General features: G+C 54.0%; 1 protein-coding gene across 5 annotated transcripts in view; it reads right to left on the bottom strand.

Annotated features, from left to right (window-relative positions):
- The window catches only part of TNIK (TRAF2 and NCK interacting kinase), a 145,495-nt gene extending 137,425 nt beyond the window's left edge, over nt 1-8,070 (bottom strand). For all 5 annotated transcript variants that reach the window (XM_088523924.1, XM_088523925.1, XM_088523928.1 and 2 more), the window contains exon 1: nt 7,905-8,070. In XM_088523924.1, the coding sequence (XP_088380050.1) occupies nt 7,905-7,961 (57 nt within the window). In that variant the 5' untranslated portion in view covers nt 7,962-8,070. The remainder of the gene's footprint in view (nt 1-7,904) is intronic.
- Between the last annotated feature and the right edge of the window lie 11,713 nt (nt 8,071-19,783).

The raw sequence follows: 19,783 nt of genomic DNA, 5'->3' as shown, positions 1-19,783 counted from the left end.
CATAGCACTCGGTGTTTGTATTTATAGTAGTCAGATGTTCAAGCAGGGAGCAGGAATAGTCACAGTGGCCGAGAGATTCACTTCGGAGACCATTTGTAAACCTCTCTCACTCCTGGAATCCCATTTAGCTATTACAGCCTCTTCAAACATACTAATACACTGATCCCTACAGAATAGTAATGGGAAGAGCACAGTCATCATGGTATTTACTGAAGCTAATCAATATGTAAAAGCAGAAGATTTATTGTAGCAAAGATAGCTGGTCTGCATAGCCAGAAAATGCATTTGAAGCTCTTAATTTTGTTGCCGGGGCCTTTGCCTTTATTCCAAGAACATGGTTTTCCTTGCACACCCATATTCCTTTCCCTTCAAAAGGGAAGCATCTACAGACACAGAAAAGGACTCCATGCACGGACACCAACTGAGAATATTTAGTGGGAGAATAAAACAGAAGACTCAGACAAGTGCAGGGCCTTCCTTTCCAGCCAGGTTTTGCCTGTGGATTATTCAGCAATGGCCAGAGATGGTCATGGCAATGGAAAGAGCGACTTCTTCTTAGGACAAGCGACATTCCCAGCCCGCATGGGCAAGAAGGGTCTCTCCCTTCTCCTCTGCTTTTTCAATTGCCATGGTAAAAAACATGGGAAAGCTCCTTCACTTCACCCACGTCCAAGCTCTCCGTGTAGGCCTTCATGCTGGCCTTGATCACCGCCTGCTCTCTCTGCGGAGAACTAAATGGCTCATTTGATTCACTGACTCCAGGAGAGACTGACTTTTCACTACTGTTTCTTTTCTTCTCCCTCCTCCAAAAATCCCTCCTCTTTCTCCTCCACCTTAATTTGGCTGCTTTTAGCTCACAGAACTCTGCTCCATACCCCAGGCCATCATTTTAGGTCAGCTTTTGTAAACCTCAGCAATATCATGCACCTTAAAGAGACTGCATTTCAAACATACCAAACCTCTGTTACCACCACCAGCATCCATGTGTGAACATTTGAGCCAGGGAGTCAGGACTTTTATGTAGGGACGTTATTTTAAGTGAACAGGTTGGAAAAAATTACTGCTTCAAAGAAGGTCCTCCCACATACAGGCACACAGGCTGTGCCGTCCACACGCACATTAACACCCTGCACTGTCCTGCTGTCTCTGCTCAGAGAGAAGAGCTAGACCCACACTTTGTAAGCAGGTTTTTTTTTTCAATATATCTGTGTGTGTAAGATGAAAGTGCACTCGCAGAGCACACATCTGACGTGCCTTGTGGGTGGCCACCTGCAAGGTTGAGATGTCACAGCGGCCTCCAGTTTCCAGGCGAGCTGCAGAGCCACAGGGGCAGAGACGTGACAAAACAGAGCCTCAAAACCCGTGGTCTTGTCTTCGCCAGCCACGAGCAGAATGATGGTAGGCAACAACCAGCAGCACCAGCGCCCATGCAGCACCCACTGCAGAAGCATCGGCAGCTACCGGATAATCGCGGTGGTTTCGGTCACCACGTCAGCTATGAGACCCAGACCACAACACTCAAAGAAACACGACAGTTTGGTGTGGAAGAGCTCAACACCTTCGCTTTGGGCAGTTTATCTCCAGATCATATCGAGCTTTCATGCTTGTGTATGAAAGAGAAAGGAAAAGGCAATATATTCTGATTCACAGGGAGATTTCTACTGTTGCCTGGACATCAAACAGCTCCAAATTAGTCCTGCAAGGAGCTGACCCACAAATTATGAAAATAAATGCCTCTAAGGCTTTGATCTCTTGTATTTCTGCAGCACGCTACAGCAGTATTAGACATATTTTATTAGATTTAAGCTGTGCAATCTCTTCCTCACTGAAGGCTCTGCTGTCTCCAATGCATCCTAAAGTCTCCAACCCAGCAGATTAAGAGCCAGGACCCAAAGAGTCACTTCTGTCATGCTCTGAACACATGACTCAGCTGCCAGTAGGATTTTTCCTGCTGAGTTTCAAAATTGGGAGCAAATAGAATTTTTTAAACGGAGTATAGAAAGAAAGTGCCTAGCCACCTAAATTAAACCTTTGATTCTTTGCAAGTGTGGGAAGTGGCATACCTCCTGTGCAATACCCTTGGCTCCTAAAAAGTGTCACTAAAGAGCTAAACAATTTCTTTTTTCACCTCTGAAGCAGCACTGCTAGAGGAAGCACGCAGAAAACTGCAACGAAAGGCTCTGTGCACGCTGCAGCCGAAGCCACACGCGCAGCGACACATCCTCCCATCCCGCCGCAGCGGCAGCGCTCGCCACAAGAAGACCTTGTGCTCGGAGCGTTACGGACTTGCTCAGGAGTAACTCGTTGCTCACAGGCTGTTGCACAGACGAAGCAGGTTCTGCACGTGCCAGAAGCCACGGGCGCTTTCGGCCCAAGCAGATGTGTAGGAAGAGCGGGACCGCGCAAAGCGCCCTGATGGCAGGTGGTGGCAAGAGGATGCGTTTGCCAGAATCCATTAATACCGCACAGGTATTAACTCTCAGTTAGGACCAGACTTCTTACCGATGTTTTCCAGCTTGGTTAGCCTCTCTGTTCAGTTGCAAGGCATTACAGACTGGACACAGAAACAAGGAAGGCCGCAGGACTCAGCCCTGCACGCTGGGCATCCCCATCCCTGGCTGGGAAGGGACTGCTCAGCCTCCTGCAGGATCCGTCACGAAGCCACCACCGAGGGGGAGCAAAGGCCGGAGGGGAGCTCCGGTTTTCCTGGGATTGTGTCCCTGGGCCATTCCTCCCTTAGCAATCGGGAGCGATTCCCATGCAGAACGCCAAACCTCATTTATATAAATTGTCTTCCTGGGCAGAGAGCAGCCCGTGGGGATCAATGCGCAGCCGCAGCTCAACGTGGCAAAAGGGGGTGGGAGAAGGGGGCACGGATGGGGCTGAAGGGGGGAAAAAATCAAAGTTATTGGCTTTATAAATCATAAATACAGCCCCTCATGTGACAGTAGGCCAGTAGTTTTCACCCTGCAGCCATGGACTAACATAATGGCTGCAAGAAAGGTAAGGAAGGAGATGCCAGAATATAGGAAATTCAGGAATGTTGTGTCTGCTGTTTTTCCTCCACACTGCCCTCCCTTTTTGCCTGTTATTAGCTTTATAACTGGGAGAAGAGTAGAAAATCCAGTAGGATTCTCCCCAGTTATGCTTTAGAGGCTTGAAGAAATCAGACAGGGATCAATATCGCGTCCTCGCTCTGCCGGGCCGCGGCAGAGCCCTCGTGCTGATCCATATAATTACTCCTGCAAAACGAGCGCGGGAGCATTCAGGGCAGTCAGGAAAGGGCTTCCAAGAGCATTCCCGAAGCTGTGAGTTCAAGACATGACAGAACCGCCCGTGTGGCCGGGCACCTCGTGAGTAACGAGCCCAAGGACACCTCCTCCTCAAGAGCCTGGCTAACCACACACGATTCAAATGGGAAGTTTCCCCCCAGTTTCATACAAATTTCACTACTCCAACTGCTAGAGTTTGGCAGGTAGAAGTCATTTACCAACAGCAGTGAGAAAAGTCTCCCCTAAGTATTTATTTTTGCACAAATTAGAAGTAAGACGCTTTTAAATACATGCACCAGCCAAATACCTTCCTCATCACTGCCTCCAACCCCACATCCCCAGACACTTGCACCACCCTCGAAGCTGCTCGAGCGCAGGTTGTGCTCCAAGTTCGGGCTCGAGCACTCTGCTCGTTTCTGCTCCGTGGGTTGGGTTATTATCATTCTTGATAACAGACCCGCGCAGAGGACAGTTCATACAAACAGGCACTAGGAGGAACAGCGAGACTCCCCATGCCTTCAGAAGCACCATGCTTAGTTTACTGTGCAAGATGGCCAAAAAGGAGGGAAAGCAACAAATTCAAGCTACATCGGAGTGTGCTGAGGGCATCTGCTACCCACATAGACAGTGCTTGTAGCCAAAGACACAAGAGACATGGAAAACTGCATGGGAGCAACACTTTGGCTGCACAATTCCCAAAATTGAAAAGGATGAAGCACCTGAAAGGATCAGGAAGGAGATAGTTCTGTGCCATGCTTTCCATGGCTTTGTTTCAAGTCCCCAAAAGCCACCTCTAATCAAATTTGTTCCTCTGTCTATGAAGCGACCTTTGCCAAAGTCACCCAAATTGTGCTGAGCTACAACGCTGTAATGAGCGGTGTTCTGTAGTGTTTATGCCCCACCAGAATTCCTCTTAAATCTTTAATGATCCCAATATACTTCATAAACTGACGAAGTTCCGGAAGAAGGACCATACTAGCATTTTTCTTCTTTAATATTAGACCTTTTTTTCCTTCATTGACAAAGACCAGCTCATGCAACCAAAAGGCCCCAGAAGCTTCCCCCTACACAAAGCAAAGCTCAAGGAAGGGTCCTGGTTTTCCTGGGCTTCACCCAGCAACTGCTAATAACCCCTGGCTCCTTAATTCTGCACTGTCTTCTCTCCGAGCATCCAGGGCCTGGCGTTTCCAAAACAACTAATGATTTTAGGATCCAATTTCCAGGGAGTGCATGGTCAGCACTTTGTGAGAGTAAATAACGAAGGCTTGGGCCTCGTTAATGAGCACAAAACAAAGCAACGGGCAGGTACATCAGGGACAAGAAGAAAGCAATTACTCCTTCTCCAAAAAGGTTCTTCTTAAATTCCCGAGCTTGTAGAAAGCCACCGACACAGACCTTCCTCCCAGAGCCCCGTATCACTTCAACTCCTTCCATCCCCAAACCCCGGCCAGCAGACCATGGCCAAGAACCTGTGCTCCCTTTCTAGGAGCTCCCAAAAAAAACAGGGCCAGAGCCAGGCCCAGGGCAGGCGCCCCGAACCCATCGAGCTGCAGAAGCCGCGGCCGCCCGAGGCCTCAGCATCTCTGCAAACAGACGAGGCGGGAGAAAAGCTACTGACCTGAATAGACTGCAAGGATCAAGGCCACTGGCTTCAGCAGCAGATGACAGGATTTTGCATTTGCTGGGACAAAAATAAAGGAAACACCACAAAAAAAAAGAACGAAAAAATCCTCGTCTTTCTGGTCGCTGTCCTCTTGGGGTCAGCTGTGTGTCTCACACCAGCAGCGTGGCCCACGGCGTTGCCAATTATGACCATTTGCATTTATTGCAGAACCTGCTTCTCCAACACGGCCCTCACGACTCCCATCCTCTGCTAATGGCACCACCGGGTCATTCGGCTATGAAACACATCAAGGGGGCTAGCAAAGAACATCCCCCAGCCCGAGCGAGAGACCATCACAACGCGGTTCATCTTCCCCCTGGTCGGTAGGGTACGCAGCGCTACCTGTTCAATGGCCTTAGCGTTTTAAATTACCGTTTTCTGCAACATTAACCACACACATTACGCCACCACCAGAAGATCTCTGTTTTAAGGATTAGCTGATGGTTAAGGGCTCGTCATGCTTTTCCTCAGGCACCCAGCTCTCTCCATGGACATTGGGACGCCTGGATACCATGGCAATGAGTGTGGTATAAAATGACCATGGAAATAACGTAGCAAAGGAGGCAGGAGGGAGCCCTGTGTGCGCTTACTAGGTGCACCAGGCCATGCATTTTAATCTGAATTCAGCCCTGGAAACACTTTCCTTACTTGGGAAAGAAGAGGCAGCCAGGGACAACCCCCCAGTCAAAGGTCCACCTTATTTATCTGCATTTGCCCTCTGTTCATCAGCGCCGGCCTCCGGGAACAGCTCGGTGAGTCAGACCGGGCGATAAGTGGCCCAACCATTTCCTTCATCCCTGCGGCCAGGACTTGAGTCACTGCCTGTTCCCAGCTCTTCCGAGGGCCATCCCTCACCCTTCCCAATGTGCAGCCAGAAGAAGGACGGCTCCTCCATCCAGATCCATCCTCAAAGCCGGAGCAATGTGACACTTCTCTTATTCTCTAACAAATGGGATTTTGCAAGGCTTGTGGAATTACTCCTCGCTGCCATGTTTTTGTGCTCAGGCAGCAAATTTACTATCGATTTCTGATTCAGACCCTGTGGAATGATTCACGCTTCTTACCCTATCTGCTGAATTTATGACCTTTAACAATTATTCCAAGTGCTAAACGAGCTTAGTTTAGACGAAGATCTATCCCTCGGCAAATTAAGGCCCTATTCTTGTCTCACTTATGAACCAACACGTCTCCCGTGATTTAAAGGAGGAGCATCACAGAGGGTCAGTCTTACACAGGCTCCCTCGCGCCCAGCCTGGCGCGGGTGGCACTTGTCGCCACGTCGGCCCCGGGAAGCGGCGCCGGGTCCAAGTCCATGTCCGCCAACAGCCGAGCGGATCCGGAGCTCTCGGCACGGCACGGAGGAGCCGCGGTGCCCTCCACCATTCCTGCAAACACCCCGGGGCGGGCGACGAGCGGCATCAGCGGCTCTTGATCCTCCTCTGATGATGGGGCTGGGGAAAACCTGCGTCCTGCCGAAGCGGCATCGCCAGGAACCGCCACCAAGGGGACGAGGGCACAGGGAGCCGCACACCGCAGGGCAGGGAGGACACGTGAAATCAAAACGCGAGCTGCCTCCTGGACCCGCTGCTACTGAATAGCCACAAACACAAAAACACGCGCGCGTGGATAGAGTTGTTAAACGAGCCAGTTCCCTAGCTCAAGTACATATATATTTTAAGCCCAATTTCCAGGGGCAGGGGAGAAGCGGAGGGCCCCTTTTCCCTCCCAAAGGATTCTGCTTCCCTGGTTTAACTCCACAGACTTGGGCATCCTCCCTCCCGCCTCGGAGGGGAAACGAGAGCCCCGGCTCTGTTTTGAGGCTGGCCGGTCCCCCCGCTCCAATTCCGCCCGGCCTCGAATTGCTGAGCAATCATTTACACGATTAATCAACCAGGACCTCACCAGGAGGAAAGTAGGGCAAGCGAATGAAGATAGACATCTTTTTTTTTTTTTCTCCTTTGCACTGAAGCAAAATAATATTTCTAAAAATACACTTATGTAAGTCTTCGGCGGATCCCGCTTAATTTTATTTATTTATCTATCTGCGCCAGCAGGGCTGAGATAAGCAGTCTTGCTGCAACCTCCGCATGAAACACCACTTCTCTAAAGGGCTCCCATACCAACTACCTGCTCTCCAGGCGCAAGGGATGAAAAGAAGGGGAAAGCGACGGAGGGGGAAATAAAGTTACTGTAACAGGGGTGAGGGGCTGACAGGAAGGCTGGCGCGTTTGCTGAGCCCGACATTTCAAGGGTAGCGTGAGGGGAGAGCTTTGTTTGGAGGGGGAAGGTGAGCAGCAGGCAGCGCTAATGGAGAGGGATGGAGCGGGAAGAAACGGCTCCGGATGCGCGGCAGCGCCGGAGCGTCCCGCTGCGCCGGCTCGTGTGCGTGTGTGAACACGCGTCTGCATGCGTGTGTGTGTGTGCATGTGTGTGTGCACACGCGTGTGCTGCATGACGGACCGACCGGGCAGGGGTGCCCAGCGCCGCCGCCCCGGGGGACACAGCCCAGCGCCACCAAGACCCCGCGCTGGTGGGGATGGAGGCGCGGGGGATTCGCAGGCAGGTGAATTTTCCACCTGCCGGAGCCGCTGCGAGAACAAGGACGGGGATGGGGACGGGGATGAGGACGGGGAGCGCTGCCGCGGTGCCCTTCGCGCAGCGAGCTGGCGTGCACACACACATGTGCATAAACACAGGCACATACATCCACACCCAAACGCGGTGTATACGTGCGCGTATACAAACATGTGCATAAAGACGGGTCTGTGTATAGATGCACACACGCCATGCGTGCACACATATGCCCAGGCACACAAACGCGTGCATAAAGGCACATATCAGCGCGCACACGCCCGCATGCACTCCCAGCCTTGCTCGCACACGTATGTAAACGTGCACAGACACGGACGGACGCGTCCCGCGCCCCGCGCGAGCCCCCACGAGAGCCCCTTCCCCGGGCGGCCGCTCACCCGCAGCGCCGACAGGTCGATCTCGTCGAGGCTCCGCGCCGGGGAGTCGCTCGCCATGTTTCCTCCTCCTCCTCCCGCTGCAGCGGCGGCGGCCGCGGCGCCGCCACCGAGCTGGCAGTGCGCGGCGGCGCTGGGCGCTATTTACCGCCCCTCCGCATGCGGGGGGCCGCGGAGAAGCCGCCCCCGCCGCCGCCGCCAACCACCCTCCTCCTCCTCCTCCTCGTGCCGCTGCTGCTCGCGCTGCTGCTCCGGCCGCGGCGCTCAGGAGCGGCCGCGCAAGGCGCGGGCTGCGCCGGGATGGCGGCGGCGGCGGCGCATGGCGGGGCGCGCGGCGCGGCGGGGCGGGGGGCGGCCGCGGCGGCGCGCGCGGGGCGGCGGCGGCGCGCGGGACCCGCCAGGGGGCGGCCGCGGGTAGGCGGGAGCGCGCGCGGGGGCGCGCGCGGGCGGCGGCCCCTGAGGTGGCTGCGCGCGGCGCCTCCGCCGCCCCGCGGGCGCCCGCGTCCTGCCCGCCCGGGGCCGCGGCCCGGGCCCGGCGCCTCCGCGTGCTGCCCCCGGCGGGAGCCCTCAGGGCGGGACGGGGCCGCGGGGACGGCGCCGCCAGCCCTCGGCCTCGTGCTGTCTTCAGGCGCGTTGCGTTGCGCCGGCACCCGCGCTCGGGGAGCGCCCGGGCGCTCACAGCGCCAGACTGGCCCCCGCTGCGCGTATCCCCGGTGCCTTTGTCATGTTTGCGGGCAGAAGGGGCAAAATCCCACGTGCAGAGCCCAACCCCTGCAGGGCTCCGGGCTAGGACGTGCCAGGGGCACCCAGTCACAGCGGCTGCTGCTCTTCTTCATGCGCATCAGGACGGGGAGGCCGGGGAACTGCCTGCTCCGAGCGCATCCAGGTGTTCGCTCCAGTCTCACGTCCTATTCCCCTGCTTTTTATCAGTCCCACGAGCTGTGCTTGGCCCATCTCATCCCATCCCGTGCAAGGATGAGAGGTTTGCGCCGTCTCTGGGACTGGATTTGGCCAAGAGCCTCCCAAAGGCAGCAAGCAGCTAGGTGGAGTCAGCATCGACTGTTTTCCTTATCCCCCTTATCCGGAAGTCGTTTCTGCCAAACCAGGTGCCATATATAAATATATATATATCAAATCTGTTGCCTCTGAGCAAACCGTATGGAGGATGTACTTAAAACATCAGCTCTCGCCGGCTTGTGTCAGGATCCCACAATATGCAGATCTGGGAAGCGGAAACCCTGCACAGGAGGCGACTGGCAGGCGGACGGGGGTTTCTGGCGCTCGCCAGCCAGAGATGCTCCCGCTACCAGTAAAAAAGAAAACAAAACGTGTTACAAATGCACAGAGTGGTTTTTTTAATGAACTGCTGGAGCGTCAGGTTGCGGGAGTGTCCTCGAAGTGTGTGGCGTGCGCAGGACAGCGCGGCACGCGCGGCCCTGGCGTGGCAGCGGGGATGCGTTTACTCCCATTTTCCCCACTTCTTACATCCTTAATGCCTTGCCGATTGATTAATCCTCAGTTGCATTTAATAAAGGCAAATACGATGAAGATGATAAAGTCAATAGGAAAAACAACACATTTGGAGAACATCCTCACTTGCTTCCGAATGCACCCTCCTGAATCTGTAGGGCCTAGGGGATTTTTTTGAACCAGATGATGCCTGTTTCAGTTCGAACCAAGGTATTACAGTGGTATTTGTGAAGCAGAAAAGGTTTAAAATAAACAATAAAAACATAAATGTGTACCCCGGGGTCTTGCATACAGACAGATTGCCTTGATCCTCAGGCTGATTGCAAAGTCCCAAGCTAAGTCGTGGCTTAATGAGTACTTGGACTATCCAGATGACCGAAATGCACAGAAGGGCCCTTGTCGATGCCGTAGGAAGTGCAGTGCGGGGCAGCGGCTGGCGACCGCAGACCCCGGCCCACTGTGACAAATGGCAGGATCTTGCCTTTTCATCCCCATTGGAAAGGCAGATGAGTGCTAAAATGCCAGTTTTTCCTACAGGATGGCTTTGGTCCCAGCTCCGGTCAGCCCCGATGAGCAACAGGCACATGGGTCGTGAACCAAATCTCAGCTGTTGGCAGGGAGGGCTGCTGACATCGCGGTCAATGTTTCTGACTCACTCATTAAAAGGCTTTGGCTCGCTGATAAACTCTCCGGTTTATTTGACCTCTGCGTATAACCAAATTTGATAATCTAGCGAACAGTGCCGTTGGTGTTAATGACACCCCGAGGGGGTAGATGTTGAGATTAGTACATCTAAATGACACACAAGGCCGTGCCTGGTTATAACAAGAGCTTCGAGCGCTTTGGGCTTGGGATCAGTCTCCAAAAGACCGAAGAGAGAAGGAATGAAGCAAGTAAGGAAGCATGTTTGGGCCCTGTTGCTTGATGTTTTCCCACCAGCATACGTGGATTACTTGTTTCCAAACAATTCTGTGTTTTCTCCCGATTCCCTGAGACCAGGTTGGTCTACCCCAGTGTTTCCACGTGTAACGCAGCAGGCAATGGGCTCTACTTCAGCTGAATGGAAGGTGCTGAGAAACCCAATGCTTTGTTAAACGAGTAAGAGTTGGGTTCCCAGTCAACACGATAACGTGCAGCTCTGCTAAAAGACTCGAAAATGAATGTGTACGTGTGTCCTACCTGCATCTGCTCATCTTCCCGAGCGCCCTGTGACGGGTTCATTAGCACTTTCTCATTGCAGGGCCTTCTCCTGGTGCCTGATTTTCTCTCGAGGGAGAGGAGTGTTTCTCCATTGCCTCCTGGAGCGGAGCAGACCTGCTTGCGTGAACCCTGCTGCCAGGATTTTTCCTAAAGCTATACATACATGTATATATATTTATATATATAAACCCTCTAAATAGTTAACTGCTCCCTCTCTTTGGCCTTATCCAGCTTCAAAAGGCTGTAATCACTGCAGTGGGGGAGTAAATGGGAAACCAGAAAGGACTCTCTGAAAATAGATAAATTAAATAAATAAATAAATAGAAAGGTAGCTCCATAGATTCCTATCCAGGGAGCAGCGCTGCACATGGACACGTGGCATCCCGGGGCTGCACATGGAGACAGGACAGGGGGCACATCCAGGAGCGTCACTGCCTCCATCCAGCACCCGCTCCAAGCTGTTCTGCCCCCCAAATACCTGCAGTTTTTAAGGGAAGCAGGACGGTATGTAGTGATGTGTGTGCCTTCCTGGCCGATGCCAGCTGGTATCTGTGTCTTTGCTGCTCTCCCATTAGTCTGGCTATAGGATCTGGAGCCTAACAAGGGTTTACTCGGGCAATACACAACGCTGCTGCTTTAGGCCGTGCTACTCTGGCAGAGGAGGACTTTGTTTTGCCAATTAATCTCTTCCCTACGGTGCGTCTTTTCTGAGGGGGGAAAAAAAAGCAAAAACAGTGTTTTTGAGCAGGTGTCAAAGCATTTTTAGCCATGTAGAATAAGCCAGCTGTGACTGTTCAGACACCAATCAAGATCCCATGTTTGCCCCGCTTTTAGGAAATGTAGTGCAGCCTTGCCATCAGCAAGGCATGTTCCTGGGGTCTTGCAGAGGAATATTGCCTTCTCCCTCCTCTGCTGAGATCCCGAGGGTGCAATCTATGCAGAACCTCCAAGAAGAGAGCGTTCCTACTTTCCCACCGGGAATGTTTTCCCGCACCCACCTGCCGCAACAGGAAAGTCCTCCCGGGGTCTGTTCTCATGCACATCTGGTTTCCAACCCTCTGCACAGCTCCACACATCTGCTCAGATTTCAAGTCCCTTTTATCGAAATTATTCCGCGTCTTGGTGCGTTTTAATGCTGATTGCCGTGGATCTGAGCTACCCCAACCAGCGGGTATTTAGATTCTCGCTTTCATTCTTCTTTCTTGGCTTGCCTTGCCAGACCAGAGACAGCCCCGGGTCTGGGAAAGAACTGACCTGGAGCCACCCCCATCTGGCACGAAGCAGAGATAAACCAAACAAGAGAAACAGGCTCTGCCTTTTGTCAGATGTAAATTGTCGGCGGTTAATTAAGAAACATTTCGGGCGCAGTGGGTTTGCTTTTTAATGATCATCCATCCTCGGGCGTGGGTGGCTCCAATGTTTCTCTTCAGGAAAAGGGCTCCAAAACCAGCACTGTGCCTTGCACTGCACCGAGGTGCTCACAGCGAAGGCCTCCTAGGGCCTTTGCGGTGGCCAAGAGGCCTGAAAGCTGATGGGTAGAGCACACGAGCACCGTGAGACGGGAGGGAATCCGGGTTCACAGCCTCCTTGGCACGCTTATTGCTCCAGCCACTCACTTTTAATAATCGTAGTTTCCCCCTAAGTTGTGAAAAGTGTTATTTTTTCAAAGAAGGCAGAGCCACAAAGGCCACGTGCCTCTTGGAAACATGCCGACTAGTTTTTGTTTTGCCCAGCAAACGCCAAAAGCCTTTTAGGTGCAAAAGAAAAGTTTAAATCCTGAATAGACCTGCAAATCCGATTCCGTGGCTTTCCCCAGCCGTAGTCAGCGACCAGAGCAGGTGCTGCCCAGGAGACAACGGGCAGCGCTTGCTGCACCGCGAAGGGGCAGTATCTAAGCAGCACCTGAGTGCTAGTGTCTGAGTAGCAAGACAGGGTCTGAGGCATCGCTCTGGCCTTTCCGTGGAGGCTTCTCTCAGGAGCGTTTACTTCTTGTAGCTTCTAGCTCATGGCATAATGGGAAAAGGCCTAAAAAGAGAGAACGCCGGTGTCGTCTGAAGACGAGACACTGCTGTCTTATGTAACAGGCAGAGAATTTCACAGAAGTCTGATGCTACAACTTGCAAAACCACAAAATCATCATCAGAGGGCCCACAAATACGAGCTCAGCGTCCCAGGAAGGAGCCCCTGGCTCTGGCGCTGGGGTCTGGAAGCTCCTGGCAGGGCGCCCTGCACCGCACGGCAGAGCCAGGGGGGACAAGGCCGGCGCCAGGCCCTGGAGCCCCCTGCAGACAGGGGGGTCTCCTCGATGGGCTGGAGCAGAAGACGGCAGAACAGCCTTCCCTTCGGCAGGGATTTAGTGACCCTCAGAAGGCCTCTGGCAGCCTTGGACACCCCTAGCTCCTACAAACCCCAGCTAAAATCACTCACGTCTCCAGCAGGCCCTACAGCCAAAGAGCGCGGCCCAGGACGGCCCACAGCAGCCCCTCTGCGCGGCCGTTCGGCCCAGCTGAGGCCTGGCAGAGTCAACACAGCTGCAAAGCCAGCACAGATGGCGGGCTGACCCCTCCGCGCCCTCATACCTTGGTGATTACATCATGCCGCCGAGAAATACCCCCAGGAACCACAGAGACATACAGCAGGAAGGAAGAACATCCTTAAACACAAACGTGGTTTGTAACAGGAGGCAAAAACCTCGAGAAGGCAGAAGAGGTCGCCTCGCTGTGCAGCATCACACAGTCATCAGGAGCTGGGAAAGGAAGTGAGGTCCTGCAGGGATCCAGGAAAATGAAGTGAGGTCCTGCAGGGATCCAGGAAAATGAAGTGAGGTCCTGGAGGGATCCAGGATCCAGCGTTGGCGACATTCAGTTCAGCTCAGGGATATATGGAAGCATATAGAGATACACACCAAAATAGAACCGGTTTATCTGAACCAGGAGATGATTTTACTGCTAACGTGGTTTCTGAGAACTGAGAAACTACAAAAACATTAGGCAGGAAGCTGGATTGTTTTGCAAATGAGTGTGTATGAAAGATGTGCTGCATATTTAGTAGAATGACTCCATCTTCAGTTAGGAGAGCAGAAAAGAAGTGGGCTTGTCCCCCTGTGATTCAGAGGGAAACCCTGGACATATCTGAGGAGGCAATCTGGCCTTGTACACAGTGATTGCCACAAGGAGACCATTAACTGGGGACTAACTGGCGTGAGGAAAACAAGGCACTCGGAAAAGCCTCAGCAAGGAAGGCAGGTAAAGAGCAAACTGCAAAGGAGTGGCCAAGACCAATTTCCCCAGTGTTGGAGCAGAAGGAGCTGGGATTTCTGCCCCCTAAAGGCTCAAAGTCCTGAAGGAGAAACTTTCAAAACTCCCATTATGCAGTTAATGAATCAACCAGGGGTTTGGCCGTTTGTGGCTCCTGGCCCTGCGCACGCTGTGATTTGCACTGATGCCTGCCCAGGCTTTGCCCTTTGGATGGTTACGAGATCAGGGCTTTGCCAGAGGGACGTGGTGACAGCCGGAGAGCGGCCGCCTGTCGCGCTCAGAGCGCCAGGGTGACACGAGGCACCCGTTACCGGCAGCTCCCCTCATTGCTACCTTGAAAAGCCAGGTCAAGTTTGACACGCTTTGCAGAGCTCCCTGCTTTGCGGGGTCACATTGGAGGTAGGTGCCCACCCCTGATGCTGGTTTGGTAACGCGCTTGCCCGCAGCCTGTCCCTGGTGCTTTGCTAAACCAGCCTCTGCAAGGTCCTGCTCAAGGGTGTGGGGCAGACAGGATATTTCTGTGCCCTCATCTCCGGGAGGGACCAAAGCCGTTTGGACAGGACGTGTCCTCCTTGGTGCCACCAAGTGAGCTGTAAGGACGAGCCGGGCCCACTCGTCGGGAGCGCGGGGAGGATTCCTGGAGCGTGCGGATACAGACCGCAAGGGAGGGAGAAACCTCCGTGAGGCAACGGGAGCTCCTGCAGCTCCCGCGAGGAGCCTCTTGGGCAGCACGTGCGTTCGCACCCGCACAGGCAAGGGCTGCAGTGCAGAAGGGAACTCAGCTCTGTTCGGAGAGGAGCCCTGGGCACGTCCACCTGCGGGGCCGGGGCGGCCGTCCGGGCCCCACGCGTCTGCCCAGCCGCATCCCGCTGGAGCCTCCGGGCGCGCGGGCACGGCTGGTCCGGAGCACCCTCTAGAGGAAAGCAGCCGCCCGGCCCTCCTTTCCAGGAGGATTTGGGTGCCTTGGCATTCCTCTCTCCAGGAATGACGTCACGGGCAGGTTCAATCCCTCGCTGGCACCGGCGGGAGGTCGTCTCCCTTCTCCTCAGGTGGCAGCTCGCACGCTGGTTAATTATGGAGATCAGGCTGAACACGGAGAGATTACTCATCATTGAACTCGGGCATAAACCATTTCCCTTGCAATTTTCTTCTTTAAAAAAGATGTATTTTTTTACCTCCTGCTCCTTTCTCCTAATTAATTTGCATCCCAGACATGCGCCTCGGTAGAAATTCTTGCCATAATCAGTTGGAGCTAAACATTCTGAGTAATCAATCAGTGTGGCGCAACCAATTTTGCAACTGTCACTTTTGATTTTTCCAGTAAAATTAGTGAAAATAAATAAATAAAATGAGCTTTTCACTTGCGGTGCCGCTGTGAATTTGAGCTCCTCAAACCTTCACTCCAGCATGGCAGAATGGAAAGAGAGCAGGAACGGGAACTGGTTTTGGGCAGTGGTTGTAGCCCGTTTCTCCGTGCGCCCCAAGACCTTTCTCCCGAAGCTCTGCGCTTCCGACCTTGCTGCTGTGCACGGGAGTCCGTAACCCCACACGTGCACAGCCTCACTGCGAGCAGATAGGACACCCCCAACTCCCCACATCTGTTTATCTCTTTATGTAGCTCAGCCTCCTCTTCCTGCGGAGTTTTCCTTCAGGCTCTCCTCTCCTCGGGACCTTTTGAACAACTTGGTCCAGCCCTTTTATCCCGACTCCAGCTTTTCTCCCATCACGCGTCCGGAACGCGGCCCACAGCCACCGTTCCCAAACCCAGGAGAAACGAGACCAAACCCACGTGCTTTGACACACGACATTCACTTGTATTTTCAGTCCATTAATGCACATTCATTTACCGAATACAAACCGAGTGCAAAGGAAAACAGCGACCAGCAGAACCCGGGGGCCAAACGCTCGAGTCCAGCAGCCTTCACAGAAGGAGTAGTCGGGGTCGACGCTTGCGCCGCGGCAGGCGGAGCGGGGCTGGGACCCCGCGCGCGCTGGGAGCGAAGCGCTCGGCTTGGGGGCGAGTTTAGCCAGACACAGGAACACCCGGAACCGTGAATGTAGACACTGCTTGCTCGCCTTTCCTCAGGGTCAGGGAGGAGTCGGGTAAGAATTATTTATACCGGTGACATTTTAGGAAAACACATCGGGAGGTTAAAAATAGAATAATCACCAAGACTTTAAAATACAATAGTAAAGTAGACCAAAAAAAAAAAAAAGAGACCCAGAGAGGATGGTTGCATCGAGGAGTCAGTTTGCAGCTTGGGGTCTGCTCCGCTCGGACGCCCCTGGGCTCAGCCCGGCTCCCCGCACGAAGCTGTGTCCCGCGCGGTGCGTCGAGGAGCTCCGCGTCGCGGCAGGAAAGCGCCTGCTGGGATCAGCCCTGCAGGAGCAGGGCGGCGGGAGCCGCGCAGGGAAGGAGCCCCGTGTCCCCCGTCCCCGCGCAGGGCCAGCCGCGCCGCCGGGCAAGGAGGCTCAGCCCCGACGGCGACACCGGGGCCCTTCCGTTGGGCACCTTCCCTTCGGGAACTGCTCCTCAAAGGGCCCGTTCGGACGCTCCTCTCTGCGGCCGCAAGGGCAGGTTCTGTCTACAGATCACACAGCCCGTGCTGTGTTTACCACAACTGCACAAAACGGTTTATGACACTCAAAGAACAGCAGCAAGCCGAGACGGGGTTTGATTGTGCATGGATGCTCCCTTGGCAGGAATAAAGATGCCAGGAATTAATACCACAGGGTCCCACCTAAGGCAAAGCCTCACCGGCTGTCCCCACCGGGGACGGCACCGGGACTGTGATCGTGTTCCCAGCCTTGATCAGAAGAACATGCAGAGCGTTTGGGATTCCACCCAGCTGAGCCGGGCAGTTTCCCCAGTGGCTGCCGCGTCTGCCTGGCCTGGGCCACGACGATTCCTCCTGCACGCGCTCGCACCGCTGACGGGCACGGCTGGCTTTGCAACAGCGACTACCAAATACCAGCGCCAACCTCCACGCGTTTGCCTTCGCTACAACACCCCTTCCTAGGTGACAAACGCACTGGCTTGCTGGGGACAAGGCCCCTTCGACACGACCGCAGCAAGGGGAGCCGGAGAGGGCAGGCGCCGCCGGGCAGCTCCAGCGCGCTGCTCCTGCACATCTCACACTGCAAGGTCCTGAAATACCACGTCATTCCATCCCTCTTTTGTTGTTTAAACCATGCACCAATTCCACACTAAAAAATTATACAACAAAATATATATATTAAAATACCACAATATTTAAAAATATATAAAGATGGATGTGGTAAGGAGTGTGAGTGGTATCTATAAGGAATACATTAAAAAAAAAAAAAGATTTCATATCAGGTTGAAACACAAGAAAAAAAAGGTAGAGCCTTTGGGAAATTTCATTTCTTGCAGTCCCAACCAGTGAATTCCATGAGAAAGGGCCGCTCCAGGGCACCGGAACGCGCCGCGCGAGCTGCAGCACGGTGCATTTCCAAGCGGTTCCTCTGCGCTCCGGTGAACGTGCTACAAGTCAAGACGCGGTGGTACTAAGTAGTGATTGCTCAGGGACAGAACGAAACTCTCTCAAGGGGTTAAACCCCACCCTGTCTACTGGCTTCTTAATATAAGAAAGCAAACTCCAGTTGACCGCAAAGAGCCGTGGTCCCAAGACGCCGCCGGCACTCGGAGGAGGTGGCCGAGCCCTCCTGTGCCATCCAGAGAGCTGCTCCATGAGCTCCCCGTGCAGCAGCCCAAAGGAATCCTGGCTCAGCAGCAGCACCTGGAGCCGGGCCGGGCTCCGGAGGCGTCTCCGAAAGCAGCCTGGGAGAGGGGGTTATTGCCCCAGAATGTCAAACCCCACCCACCACCTCAAGGGACAACACGAGGACACTTGGATGATTGCAATGTGGGGCAGGGAGGGAAAGAGCACCTGGAGGATGACAAAAATCGCAGGCTCCTTAGGGACGTGGCCGAGCGCTTCCTGCCCAGGGGTGAGCACAGAGCTGCCTCCCTCAGGCAGCTCCCAGAGGTTGTAGTTGTTTCAAGGTAGCAGCACTGCTCAAACTGGAAGAGCTAAAAACCCATCCGGAGACAAAACTCCGGAGCAGCCAGCGCCAACATGCAATACCCGACGTCGTCGATCTCGATTGCAAACGCGCAGGGCGCGACGTGTGGCTCGCGCTCAGCAGCGGGGCAGGTTTGTACGGGAAATAACCAGGGAAAATACTGAGCTATTTACAGCGCACCAGGCAAAAGCCACGAGCCCCTGGAGCAACCCAGGTGACCAGGGAGAAGGCAGCGCAGGCACTTCCAGGCGGAGCACAGCCTCAGGAGCGTCATTCCTAACTGCATCGATAAAACACGAGGATAAAAGCAGGAACCGTGGAGCTGGGTGACACCTCGGCAGCCCTGGGGAGTGTCTTTGTGTGTTTGTTACTGCCCCAGAGAGCACTGTGTACAAAATCACTCTACTCACATGTAAGATGCAGAAGACAATCAGCTAAAGGGTAAGAGATGGTGCCGGACACATTCCAGGGTTACCTTGAGGAACAGTGTGGTTCTTTTCCAGTTAAAAACAAGAAAAACTGTTGGAAGCTCAAACAAAGGGAAAAATAAACTTCCCTATGAACACTTCTTTAAAAACTGAAGGATATGGAAGTTTGTCTGGTCTTCCAACTACAGCACATGGGGCACTTTGAGAACACAGGGCTAAGGAGCACATCTGCAGGGGAGCCAGCAAAGGGATCCCCCTTGCAGCGCTCAGCGCAGGGGAGTTCAGCTTCCCACATTCACAAGCAGGCTCCTGCGTTAGGAATTTTCTCCTCCTAGAGCTCGGCAGGGCGCTCCCACCCTGGTGGGACACACGGCTCCGCAGCAGGCAGCTGGGACACAGGGGGGACACGGGAGCGGGACACGCAGGGCACGGAGGATGGTGCCCAGAGCCGGGCAAGGGGCTTTGCCAAGGGATGGAGAAAACGTCTCACTCAGTCACTGCCCAGCGGGATGCACAACTGCCTTGGAGCTGCCTTATGGAAATGCAGAACAGGGCTGGATGTGTTAAGTGTCACCTGCCCTTGGAAGACTCGTTCTGCATGACCAGCTGTGGCCCGTCGTGTGAGAAGGCAGATCAGAGAGACAAGCTCTCCCCTTTCCCCTGCACTCAGTCTACGAAGTGGAAAAAAAAAGGGAAAAAAGATGTCAGCCTGGGCTGAGCAGAGCTGGCCTGACATTTCAGCTCTCCCTTCTTTCAGATAGGGAGAAAAGAGAATGGAAAGTCTATTATTTAAAGCAATATAAATGTGAAGGTAAGGGATCCAAAGCAGAGACTGAACCTGGCCAGGACAGCTTTTGAACTTCTGCTCCCTGTCCCACATGGCACCTCACTTCCCTCTTGCGAGGAAGATCTGAGGCTTCAGCCTGAAGCTGGATTCTCTCTTGGAGCCTTCCTGCAGTTTAAACAAATTGATGTGCTGCATGTCTGTAAAAACCAGAAAACTCCCCACTTCTGCCACGTTGAACTCCATCAAGGCTGCACTTTGCTAAGATCTGCACAGCACCACGCTGAGTCTGGTGAGGATTGCTGATCGCGCTAGCTGGAGCAAAAACATTTCCCCCTGCCGAGAGGGGAGAAGAGACCAAAAACACTGATTCTGATTGTTAGTCTGTTCCCCAAAAAGCAACGAACCATCCAGCCTTGACGAGCCGTGAGCACAGGAACGCCGGACAGTGTGGAACGGCGCTTCCCAACACCCCGGAGCTGCGGGAAGGTTCCTGCCCATCCGAGCCGGGATGGGACGAGGGGCTGCAGCAGCGAACGCACTGGGACCTGGGAGCTCGGGGGAGCACACGCGTCCCGCGGCTCCTGCGGGGCCACAGCACAAGCACTGCACGTTGCAACCACCCTGGCAGCAGTACCAACATGTATTAGGATTTGCTTCCTTTCCTAGGAAGCAGCCTCAGTCCTTTAGGTGCTT

The sequence above is a fragment of the Tinamus guttatus genome, unplaced genomic scaffold (assembly GCF_059628265.1).
Source record: "Tinamus guttatus ecotype Peru unplaced genomic scaffold, ASM5962826v1 Tinamus_guttatus_pri_ptg000198l, whole genome shotgun sequence".
Lineage (NCBI taxonomy): Eukaryota > Metazoa > Chordata > Aves > Tinamiformes > Tinamidae > Tinamus > Tinamus guttatus.
This window is presented reverse-complemented; position numbering and strand designations above follow the sequence as displayed.